This window comes from Ranitomeya imitator, chromosome 3 (assembly GCF_032444005.1).
Source record: "Ranitomeya imitator isolate aRanImi1 chromosome 3, aRanImi1.pri, whole genome shotgun sequence".
Classification (NCBI taxonomy): Eukaryota; Metazoa; Chordata; class Amphibia; order Anura; family Dendrobatidae; genus Ranitomeya; species Ranitomeya imitator.
The window spans coordinates 102025292-102037572 of record NC_091284.1 but is presented as its reverse complement, the minus strand read 5'-3'; the positions used below and the strand labels follow the sequence as shown (position 1 = coordinate 102037572).

General features: G+C 40.3%; 1 protein-coding gene across 2 annotated transcripts in view; it reads left to right on the top strand.

The window, feature by feature from the left end:
* SLC13A2 (solute carrier family 13 member 2) overlaps positions 1–12281 on the top strand; it is a 234826-nt gene that overhangs the window by 174902 nt on the left and 47643 nt on the right. For both annotated transcript variants that reach the window (XM_069761239.1, XM_069761238.1), the window contains exon 5: positions 721–910. In XM_069761239.1, coding sequence (XP_069617340.1) covers positions 721–910 — 190 coding nt within the window. The remainder of the gene's footprint in view (positions 1–720; positions 911–12281) is intronic.

Sequence of the window (12281 nt, the reverse complement as noted above, 5' to 3'; positions counted from 1 at the left end):
TTATATTTTTACATTTTTTATGTTTTTAAAAAGTTTTTTTTAAACTTTTTACTGACGTCAATAGTCTCCATGGTAGACTAGAAGCTGCGATCATCTGATAGCCTGTGCTACACGTAGCAGGGCATCAGCTAAAAAGAGCTAAAAAGCTCATCTGCTATGAGCACCCATCACCGGCAGATCCCGAGCTGCCTCTTCATGTTCAGTCTGTCCGAATGTGTCACGCTGGTGTCACGTATCACAACACTGCATCACAGCCCAGGGTAGAGGGAGTGCTGACATCACGGGAACGGCTCCGGCACGGGAGGTCAGTAAAGGCTTTATTATTTTATCGTTGCCATTTAGTTTAAGAAGGGGTTTGTCCTAGTAGTGGACAATCCCTTTAAGACATAAATGGTTGTACAACAACTTATAAGATAGCTACCTGTATTTGGTTGCACTAGATAGAAAGCTTTTTACGCTTGCAGGAGAGACCAATTTTGAATGTTTTTCCCATGGATCATTACCAAGTATGCCTCCTTAGGATAAACTAGCACCCTGCACAAAAGCTAAGTTTTAGTTGTAAGTTCTCTATAAATTGGGATTTACTTTCTTGTTTTGAAAATATAAAGCAAATGAGCGCTAGGAAGGCATCCTGAATTATAATCTTATTTTTCAAAATGCCATGTTAATTATTTTCCAAACTTTTGCAATGGACATATGATTGTAAACTTTGCATTTCAGTTGCCACATTAGTTGAAATTGAGTTAGAAGAGGACAAACTGAAGAAGGAGAAACAGGCACTTAGGCAACAGAAGCACTTGAAACTATGCAAAGGAATGAGTCTCTGTGTATGTTATTCTGCCAGCATTGGTGGCATCGCAACACTAACCGGCACCACACCCAACCTCGTCATGAAAGGACAGATGGACGAGTAGGTACTTGTGTTTTACAAGCAGAGTGGAAATGTATATCTTGAAAGTACTGTCGCCATTTATAAATATTACTATGTGATCAAGAAATTTCTGTTGGATCTCTATCTCAGGAATATTAGATTTTGTGTCTATATTGATATTGCACCTTGGAATCAAATAAATTGCCATAATTGAATTTCATATTTGTGTAATATCCAAGACAATATTGTCCATACCATAGAGTTACTATGGGAAATTTTGAGAAAAGGAATTCAGGAGTTTTATCGGATTGCATTTGGACCAATATTGGATAGGGCTGATCAGTGTTTTTTTTCTCATACTGATTCAGCATCAGAAAAAAATTGCAACGCAAATCGGATGTCTCTTACCCATTCAAATCTTTGGGTGCGTGGAAAGCATTGGACTGCACTCAGATGACATCTCAGTGAAGTCTGATTTTCCCAGACCCACAAAATGGAGAAGATGGAGAAATTATGCTCTCCCTCTTCTCACACCTGTGCTACAATTCTCTCATTCAAGAGAATCAAATCATACTCAGCTTACTGTTCAGAGTTTTTTGAGAGTGTCATTACAAAAATCGATCCTATTCTCTCAGAGAAGAGAATATACGTTTGTGTGACCCCAGCCTTAATCTGACATCTGAAAATATTACCAAAGAAATGAATGCTGCAACAATGCCATTGTCAAATTAGTGAATATATATCAACAAATTTGGAAAAATATAGCAACCTATATCTCTGTGATATGTAGGAAGGATGGAACCTGAATGGAGCCCTCGACTATTTTTGGGGTTATCGTATATACCAACTAAATGTACGCCATACCGCAGAATAATCTATAGGTGAGCATTATAATACCGATACATTTTGAACAAGTTTTTGGAGTCTTTTATAGCAGCGAAATGTACCCAAGAAGATGTAATACCCTATGGGTGAGCAATATGATACCGATAAATTTGGAACAAGTTTTTGGAAGCCTTTATAGCAACGAAATGTACCTAAAAAGATGTAATACTCTATGGGTGATAAATAAGATACTGATACATTTTGAACAATTTTTTTTGAGGCTTTTATAGCAATCAAATGTACCCAAGAAGATGTAATACCCTATGAATGAGCAATATAATTCCGATAAATTTTTAACAAGTTTTTGAGGATTTTATAGAACAAAATGTAACCAATAAGATGTAATACCCTATGGGTGAGAAATATGATACTGATAAATTTGGAACAAGTTTTTTGATGATTACAGTACATATATCAACTAAATGTACCAAAGAAGATATAATACCCTATGGGTGAGCAATGTGATACTGATAAATAATCCATAGGTGAGTAATATAATTTTGAACAATTTTTTTGAGGCTTTTATAACAACAAAATGGACTCCAGACCACGGAATAGTCTATGGATGAGCAATATAATGCTGATAAATTTTGAACAAGTTTTTTTTAGGTTATACACCAAGGAAATGTACCCAAGAACACTGTATGTCTGAGAATTGTAACCCAGCAAAACGTTTAAATGTTTTTTTTTTTAGTCTTATGTATCATATACAGTTGTGGCCAAAAGTATTGACACCCATGCAATTCTGTCAGGTAATACTCAGTTTCTTCCTGAAAATGATTGCAAACACAAATTCTTTGTTATTATATTCATTTAATTTGTCTTAAATGAAAAAACACAAAAAGAATTGTCCTAAAGCCAAATTGGATATAATTCCACACCAAACATAAAAAAGGGGGTGGACAAAAGTATTGGCACTGTTCGAAAAATCATGTGATGCTTCTCTAATTTGTGTAATTAACAGCACCTGTAACTTACCTGTGGCACTTAACAGGTGTTGGCAATAACTAAATCACACTTGCAGCCAGTTAACATGGATTAAAGTTTACTCAACCTCTGTCCTGTGTCCTTGTGTGTACCACATTGAGCATGGAGAAAAGAAAGAAGACCATAGAACTTTCTGAGCTCTTGAGAAACCAAATTGTGAGGAAGCATGAGCAATCTCAAGGCTACAAGTCCATCTCCAAAGACCTGAATGTTCCTGTGTCTACCGTGCGCAGTGTCATCAAGAAGTTTAAAGCCCATGGCACTGTGGCTAACCTCCCTAGATTTGGACAGAAAAGAAAAATTGACAAGAAATTTCAACGCAAGATTGTGCGGATGTTGGATAAACGTCCTCGACTAACATCCAAACAAGTTCAAGCTGCCCGGCAGTCCAAGGGTACAACAGTGTCAACCCGTACTATCCGTCTGTGTCTGAATGAAAAGGGACTGTATGGTAGGAGACCCAGGAAGACCCCACTTCTTACCGCGAGACATAAAAAGCCAGGCGGGAGTTTGCCAAAACTTGCCTGAAAAAGCCTAAAACATTTTGGAAGAATGTTCTCTGGTCAGATGAGACAAAAGTAGAGATTTGTGGGCAAAGGTATCAACATAGAGTTTATAGGAGAAAAAAAGAGGCATTCAAAGAAAAGAACACGGTCCCTACAGTCAAACATGGCGGAGGTTCCCTGATGTTTCGGGGTTGCTTTGCTGCCTCTGGCACTGGACTGCTTGACCGTGTGCATGGCATAATGAAGTCTGAAGACTACCAACAAATTTTGCAGCATAATGTAGGGCCCAGTGTGAGAAAGCTGGGTCTCCCTCAGAGGTCATGGGTCTTCCAGCAGGACAATGACCCAAAACATACTTCAAAAAGCAATAGAAAATGGTTTGAGAGAAAGCACTGGAGACTTCTAAGGTGGCCAGCAATGAGTCCAGACCTGAATCCCATAGAACACCTGTGGAGAGATCTAAAAATGACAGTTTGCAGAAGGCACCCTTCAAATATCAGGGACCTGGAGCAGTTCGCCAAAGAAGAATGGTCTAAAATTCCAGCAGAGCATTGTAAGAAACTCATTGATGGTTACCGGAAGTGGTTGGTCGCAGTTATTTTGGCTAAAGGTTGTGCAACCAAGTATTAGGCTGAGGGTGCCAATGCTTTTGTCTGGCCCATTTTTGGAGTTTTGTGTGAAATTATCAATGTTTTGCTTTTTGCTTCATTCTCTTTTGTGTTTTTTCATTTAAAACTAATTAAATGAAGATAATAATACCAAAGAATTTGTGATTGCAATCATTTTCAGGGAGAAACTGAGTATTATCTGACAGAATTGCAGGGGTGTCAATACTTTTGGCCACAACTGTAAATGCACCCCAGAACAGGGAATAGTGTGTGGGTAAGAAGTGTTGCGAAACAAGCTAAATTTTAAAAAGCTTTATAATACTGCTATATACCATCAAAAAATGTGACAGAAAACACGTAATACTGTGTGGATGAGTAGTCTAATCCTGAACTATTTTTCTTTGCTTTTTGTAAGCTGTACATACCACCGTAATGCAACCATAACCATGTTACGCTGTATGGATTAGTCATTGAATCCATAAAAAATTTTGAACAAAAATGTTTTTAAAGTTTAGTTGATGTACTTATACAGTCATAAAGGCTTTTCAGAAAGTGCAAAGCCATACAGAAATGATGAGGAGGATCATCCACAAACCCCTGAAACAACTGGCAGGCCTCATTAAAATATTGAATATTACAAACACTTTATGTGTTGCTGTCATCTGACCATGTAACACTATATGTCTGAAAAATGGAAGCCTGTAAAAAATTTTAAAAGCTTTTTAGCAGTTTTAGAGATCACAGAAATGTTCACAGGCATAACACTGTATGCCTGAGAAATGGAAGCCTACAATATTTTTAAAAGATTTTGTTCACTTTTAGAGATCACAGAAATGTTCACAGACCATGTAACACTGTATTTCTAAGAAATGGAAGCCTACAAAATTTTTGAAAGCTTTTGTTTACTTCAACATGAGTTAGCTCTACATTACATCTATGCTGTAAATTACATCTATGTTATGTTACATTACATCTATGCTATGCATATAATTCCCACCTGGTATGCTGCTGTCCATCTACTCTGCCTTTCCTGCAATGTGTGTTTATGTGAACTGCATATAATTCCCACCTGGTATGCTGCTGTCCATCTACTCTGCCTTTCCTGCAATGTGTGTTTATGTGAACTGCATATAATTCCCACCTGGTATGCTGCTGTCCATCTACTCTGCCTTTCCTGCAATGTGTGTTTATGTGAACTGCATATAATTCCCACCTGGTATGCTTTGCTTACCCATTGTTTTCTATCCATTCGTATTTCACTTCCCTTGCTTCTTGCTTGCATACCTGAGTGGCCATCTACCCCACCCCCTCTTTATGACCTGGCTTAACTGTGAACATGTGCTCTAGACACACACGCCCACATCCTCCCTCTCAGCTGTGAACCCTTAGGTGCCCATAAATTCATAGCCATGAGTCTGACCAGACGTGTCTGACCATCTTAGAAATTGCATTTTTAAATTGCAGTTTTTTAATTGCTATGAATTAGACTAGAATTGGACTGGAATTGACTGGAAGGTAAAGGAATAGAAAACCACTATAATGTTTCGGTTTCTTTTCACATTCACCCCCATACTACTCTATTTCTTCCTATCTCCTGTAGTCCCTCCACCCAGTAAAGAACTAGTCATTTCTCCCTCCATCCTCCCCAGTCATCTCACCTCCTCCACAGAACTATTCCTCCACATACAATCCTTTCTCGCCAGGCACACACGGCCACATCATGACCTATCCAGCTCACACCTTCTAACGCTCTGTCTGCTGCTCCTCATTGCTGGCGACATATCCCCAAATCCTGGCCCTCCTCATCACATCCCCACACTCATTTCTAATCCCCTGCCACGATCCTCTACACGTCCTCGCAACCACAGTAACCTCATACCCATTCATCCTGCCCCCACTCCCCCAATTTCCCTATCTGGAGCACTATGGAACGCACGCTCTGTCTGCAATAAACTTCCATTTATCCATGACCTCTTTATCAATAACAAACTCTCCTTCCTCGGCATCACTGAAACCTGGCTCACCCCTTCTGACACAGCCTCCCCTGCGGCACTCTCTTACGGTGGCTTCCACCTTTCTCACACACCCCGCCCCAGCAGCAAGCATGGCGGAGGAGTTGGTTTTCTCCTGTCAGATAACTGCTCCTTCACCCCAATCCCACTGCCACCCTCTGTTATCCTCCCTTCCTTTGAGGTGCACTCTGTGCGCATCTACTCCCCCTCCAACCTCCAACTGGCTGTCATCTACCGTCCCCCAGGGCCAGCCACCACCTTCTTCGACCACTTCACCACCTGGCTACTCCACTTCCTCGCCACTGACATCCCCACTATCATCATGGGCGACTTCAACATCCCCATTGACACTTCCCTCTCAGCTGCCACTAAACTTCTATCTCTCACTTCCTCCTTTGGCCTCACTCAATGGTCTTCTACAGCCACCCACAAAGATGGTCACACACTGGACCTCATTCTCACCCGCCTCTGCTCCCTATCTAACCTCTCAAACTCACCTCTTCCTCTTTCTGACCACAACCTACTTACATTCTCTTCCCTTTCCACTCCTTGTCTACAACCCCCACCCCACAAACTCTCACACCCTCGCAGAAATCTTAAACACCTTGATCTTCACTCACTCTCTGAATCCCTCCTCCCTCTCACAGACATAAGCTCCCTACACAATGCGGATGATGCTGCCACTCTATATAACACCACAGTAGCTGCAGCTTTGGAATCTCTTGCCCCTCTCACACATACCAAAGCTCGCAAAATCAATAGACAACCCTGGCACACCAGCATGACAAAAGAACTGAGGCGAGCTTCCAGAGCTGCTGAGCGCAGATGGAAAAGATCCCACTCCATCGAGCACTTCATCGCATTCAAACAGTCCCTCACTGCTTTCAAAACCATGCTCGCCACAGCAAAACAAACCTACTTCTCATCTCTCATATCCTCCCTGTCTCACAACCCCAAACAGTTATTCAACACCTTCAACTCTCTCCTCCGTCCCCCAGCACCTCCTCCCTCCCCACTCATCTCAGCTGAAGACTTCGCCTCATTTTTCAAGCAGAAAATTGAGAACATCAGAGACAATTTTAGTAAACAACCCCCAGAACCCTTCCTCCCAACTACCCAGCCCTCCACCTCCAAAACCAACTTCTCCACCATTACAGAAGACGGACTCTCCACTCTACTCTCAAGATCGCATCTCACCACCTGTGCACTTGACCCACTCCCATCCCACTTCATCCCAAACCTCACCACAGTCTTCATCCCAACCCTAACCCATCTCTTTAACCTATCACTAACAACTGGCATTTTCCCCTCAAGCTTTAAACATGCCACAATCACACCTATCCTCAAAAAGCCCTCTCTTGACCCATCCTCTGTATCTAGCTATCGCCCTATATCACTTCTCCCCTTTGCCTCAAAACTACTGGAACAACATGTCCATACTGAACTGTCCTCCCATCTATCTTCCTGCTCCTTCTTCGACCGCTTTCAATCAGGCTTCCGGTCACACCACTCCACTGAAACTGCCCTAACTAAGGTCACCAATGACCTATTAACCGCCAAGAGCAAGCGACACTACTCTGTCCTCCTCCTCCTGGACCTGTCCTCTGCCTTTGACACAGTGGACCATTCCCTATTATTACAGACCCTCTCATCCCTTGGCATCACAGAATTGGCCCTATCCTGGATCTCATCATACCTAACTGACCGTACATTCAGCGTCTCCCACTCACACACCACCTCCTCACCTCGCCCCCTATCTGTCGGAGTCCCGCAAGGTTCAGTTCTAGGACCCCTGCTCTTCTCCATCTACACCTTTGGCCTAGGACAGCTCATAGAATCTCACGGCTTTCAGTATCATCTCTATGCTGACGACACACAGATCTACATCTCTGGACCAGATATCACCTCCCTACTAACCAGAATCCCTCAATGTCTGTCTGCTATTTCATCCTTCTTCTCCACTAGATTTCTAAAACTTAACATGGACAAAACAGAATTCATCATCTTTCCCCCATCTCACGCGATCTCCCCAACGAACCTATCCATTACAGTAAACGGCTGCCCACTCTCCCCAGTCCCACAAGCCCGCTGTCTTGGGGTAATCCTTGACACTGATCTCTCCTTTAAACCACATATCCAAACCCTTTCCACTTCCTGCCGCCTCCAACTCAAAAATATTTCACGGATCCGCACATTCCTAAACCAAGAATCTGCAAAAACCCTAGTCCATGCCCTCATCATCTCCCGCCTTGACTACTGTAACCTCCTGCTCTGTGGCCTCCCCTCTAACACTCTTGCACCCCTCCAATCTATTCTAAACTCTGCTGCCCGACTAATCCACCTGTCCCCCCGCTATTCCCCGGCCTCTCCCCTCTGTCAATCCCTGCACTGGCTCCCCATCACCCAGAGACTCCAGTACAAAAGCCTAACCATGACATATAAAGCCATCCACAACCTGTCTCCTCCATACATCTGTGACCTCGTCTCCCGGTACTTTCCTGCACGCAACCTCCGATCCTCACAAGATCTCCTTCTCTACTCCCCTATTATCTCCTCTTCCCACAATCGCATACCAGATTTCTCTCGTGCATCCCCCCTACTCTGGAATGCTCTACCACAACATATCAGACTCTCGCCTACCATCGAAACCTTCAAAAAGAACCTGAAGACCCACCTCTTCCGACAAGCCTACAACCTGCAGTAACCACCGATTGACCAAACCGCTGCACGGCCAGCTCTACCCTCACCTACTGTATCCTCACCCATCCCTTGTAGATTGTGAGCCCTCGCGGGCAGGGTCCTCTCTCCTCCTGTACCAGTTGTGACTTGTATTTTTCAAGATTATTGTACTTGTTTTATTATGTATACCCCTCCTCACATGTAAAGCGCCATGGAATAAATGGCGCTATAATAATAAATAATAATAATAATAATAATAAATGGACTGATTAGTTTTTTACATTAGCATTCAACATTGTACTGCATGACCTTTTGTGTCAACTGATTAACTTCTTGCCTAGTTCTGTTTATTGTCTTATATGATATTGTATAATTTTCCACAATGATTGAGTAATTTATGTCTCACATGCATTCTTTGCATTCTTTGAATAATTGAACTTAATCAGTACTCCACTTAACCTTATATAGACCATATCACTACCCTTTACCTTGACCTTACTCCACCACCTTTTTTCTTGCTTAATTAAATGTCTTTTTTCACTTTTAGAGATCACAGAAATGTTTACAGACCACATGACACTGTATGTATGAGAAATGGAAGCCTACCAAATTTTTTAAAGCTTTTTAGCAGTTTTACAGATCACAGAAATGTTTACAGAACATGCAACACTGCATGTCTGAGATATAGAAGCCTACAACATTTTTATAAACTTTTGTTCACTTTCAGAGATAGCAGAAATATTCACAGACCAAGTAACAGTGTATATATATATATATAACCAAAGAAAATATTTACTAAAAAATCAATCAATGAATTCAATCATATTATTTCATTTTATTAGCATAAAAACAATGTGACACAATAAAAAAAAATTGTTTTAAAAAATGTTTTGTTTTATTACAAATAAATTTATTGAAAATTAATACAATAATAATCAGTATGTGGGGGGTAGGGCACATCAAGCTAATTGGTAAAAAGCATAAAGGGTTTTTCTGAATAAAAATAATAAATAGAATAAATGTTACATAATATAATAAAGACTATAATAATTAATGTACACAATTTCACATTGCTGGTAAAAGGAAATAATAATGAAATAAAAAAAATATATAAAAATAATAAGTAATAAATAATAAATTATAAGAAGTAATTTGATAAATAAATAATAATAAATATAATAAGAAAAATACAATATTTCATATGATAATAAATACAATATTTCATATAATGGTAAAGTGCATGATAATGTGGCCCAAAAAATATATTTTACACCTTAGTAGCCAATTGTATTTAATATCTAATACACAAATCCAAGAATTTTATAGCAACAATATTTAAACTGAAATAAAATAAAATTGTAAGGAGTGACAGGCATCAAATGATGAAATCTAAACAAGGTATTTAAAAAAAAAATAAAAAAAATAAAAATAAAAAATATAAAAAATAAAAAATGAAGGTATATGGTACTGTGTTTAAAAGTGTGAAAAAATATTTATGTGAACACGAATACAATAATATTGGTGAGCAGATAATAATAATAATGCAAAAGGACGTGAATAAAACACCAAATATATCAAAATGTGCAACCAGTGACTATATGCCAAAAAGAATATATAAGTATATATATGTATATATGAGATGATGTAAAAAATAAAAAAATAAAAAAGGGGGGACTTTATCAATATAAGTGCAATGAATATAATAGCTAATTATATATATAAATATATTTATAAGGTAAAAACGAATTTCTCCAATATAGGTGCAATAAATATAGTGGCTACCAAAGTCAAAATTATATGAAATAAATATCAAAGGTTTATGAGAAATGATAGGGGTAAGTATAAAACAAAAAGTGAAGCTCACGGATGCTGTGAACACATGAACCGACATAATAAGGGGATGTAAGAACAAATCAATAATTAGTGAGGAAACCAGCCATGTATGCCAACCAGAGAGACGTGCCGCAGCCCCCTCACACACCACTCCAACGCACGTTTCGCTACCGCTTCGTCAGGGAGTGGCGTGTGTAGGGTGCGACAGCAATATATAATACCACAACAGCTGCAGAATAATTATAAATAAGGGGCGCTATAGTTACATGGCGCCGCAACAGAGCGCACGTCCACCGCCATCACTGGAGCCGGAAACCGGAAGTGAGTCACCGAGTACGGCCGAAGGTCACAGTCAATGACGCGCCAGGTTCCCAGCACCAAGATGGGGCGCACGCACGCGCAGTACGGTGCACAGCCATATTGGGTATGGGATAATATATGGGCAAGAACGGAACTGAATAAAAGAAGAGAACATATTTGTGATTAAAATAAAAAATAAATATATATACACACAATGAGCTACCGAAACAAATATGAAAGTGCATGGTGCAAGGTATAATGATATACAATATGAATTACATCATTAATCAGCATAAACTATAAATATGTGTGAATGTGCCTATGTAAATATGGATGTAAGTGTAGCTAAAGTAAAACAAAATCTTACAAGTGTGTCTGTGTGAACCTATACATATAGGCGGATCATACATAAAAATAATCCGTGTAATAAAAAATAATAAAAAAACCCCGTGTAAAGCGATAAATAAGACAATGATATATACAAAAATACATAAAAATGTATGTATACGTGTACAGTCATGGCCAAAATTTTTGAGAATGACACCAAAATTATATTTTCACATGATCTGCTGCCCTCTGGTTTTTATTAGTGTTTGTCTGATGTTTATATCACATACAGAAATATAATTGCAATCATATTATGAGTACCAATAGCTTATATTGACAGTTAGAATCAGTTAATGCAGCAAGTCAATATTTGCAGTGTTGACCCTTCTTCTTCAAGACCTCTGCAATTCTCCCTGGCATGCTCTCAATCAACTTCTGGACCAAATCCTGACTGATAGCAGTCCATTCTTGCATAATCAATGCTTGCATTTTGCCAGAATTTGTTGGTTTTTGTTTGTGCACCCGTCTCTTGATGATTGACCACAAGTTCTCAATGGGATTAAGATCATGGGAGTTTCCAGGCCATGGACCCAAAATCTCTATGTTTTGTTCCATGAGCCATTTAGTTATCACCTTTGCTTTATGGCAAGGTGCTCCATCATGCTGGAAAAGGCATTGTTGGGCGCCAAACTGCTCTTGGACGGTTGGGAGAAGTTGCTCTTGGAGGACATTCTGGTACCATTCTTTATTCATGGCTGTGTTTTTAGGCAAGACTGTGAGTCAGCCGATTCCCTTGGCTGAGAAGCAACCCCACACATGAATGGTTTCAGGATGCTTTACAGTTGGCATGAGACAAGACTGGTGGGAGCGCTCACCTCTTCTTCTCCGAATAAGCTGTTTTCCAGATGTCCCAAACAATCGAAAAGGGGATTCATCAGAGAAAATGGCTTTGCCCCAGTCCTCAGCAGTCCACTCCCTGTACCTTTTGCAGAATATCAGTCGGTCCCTGATGTTTTTTCTGGAGAGAAGTGGCTTCTTTGCTGCCCTCCTTGAAACCAGGCCTTGCTCAAAGAGTTTCCGCCTCACAGTGCGTGCAGAAGCGCTCACACCAGCCTGCTGCCATTCCTGAGCAAGCTCGGCACTGCTGGTAGTCCGATCCCGCAGCTGAAACAGTTTTAAGATACGGTCCTGGCGCTTGCTGGTCTTTCTTGGGCGCCCTGGAGCCTTTTTGACAACAATGGAAGCTCTCTCCTTGAAGTTCTTGATGATGCGA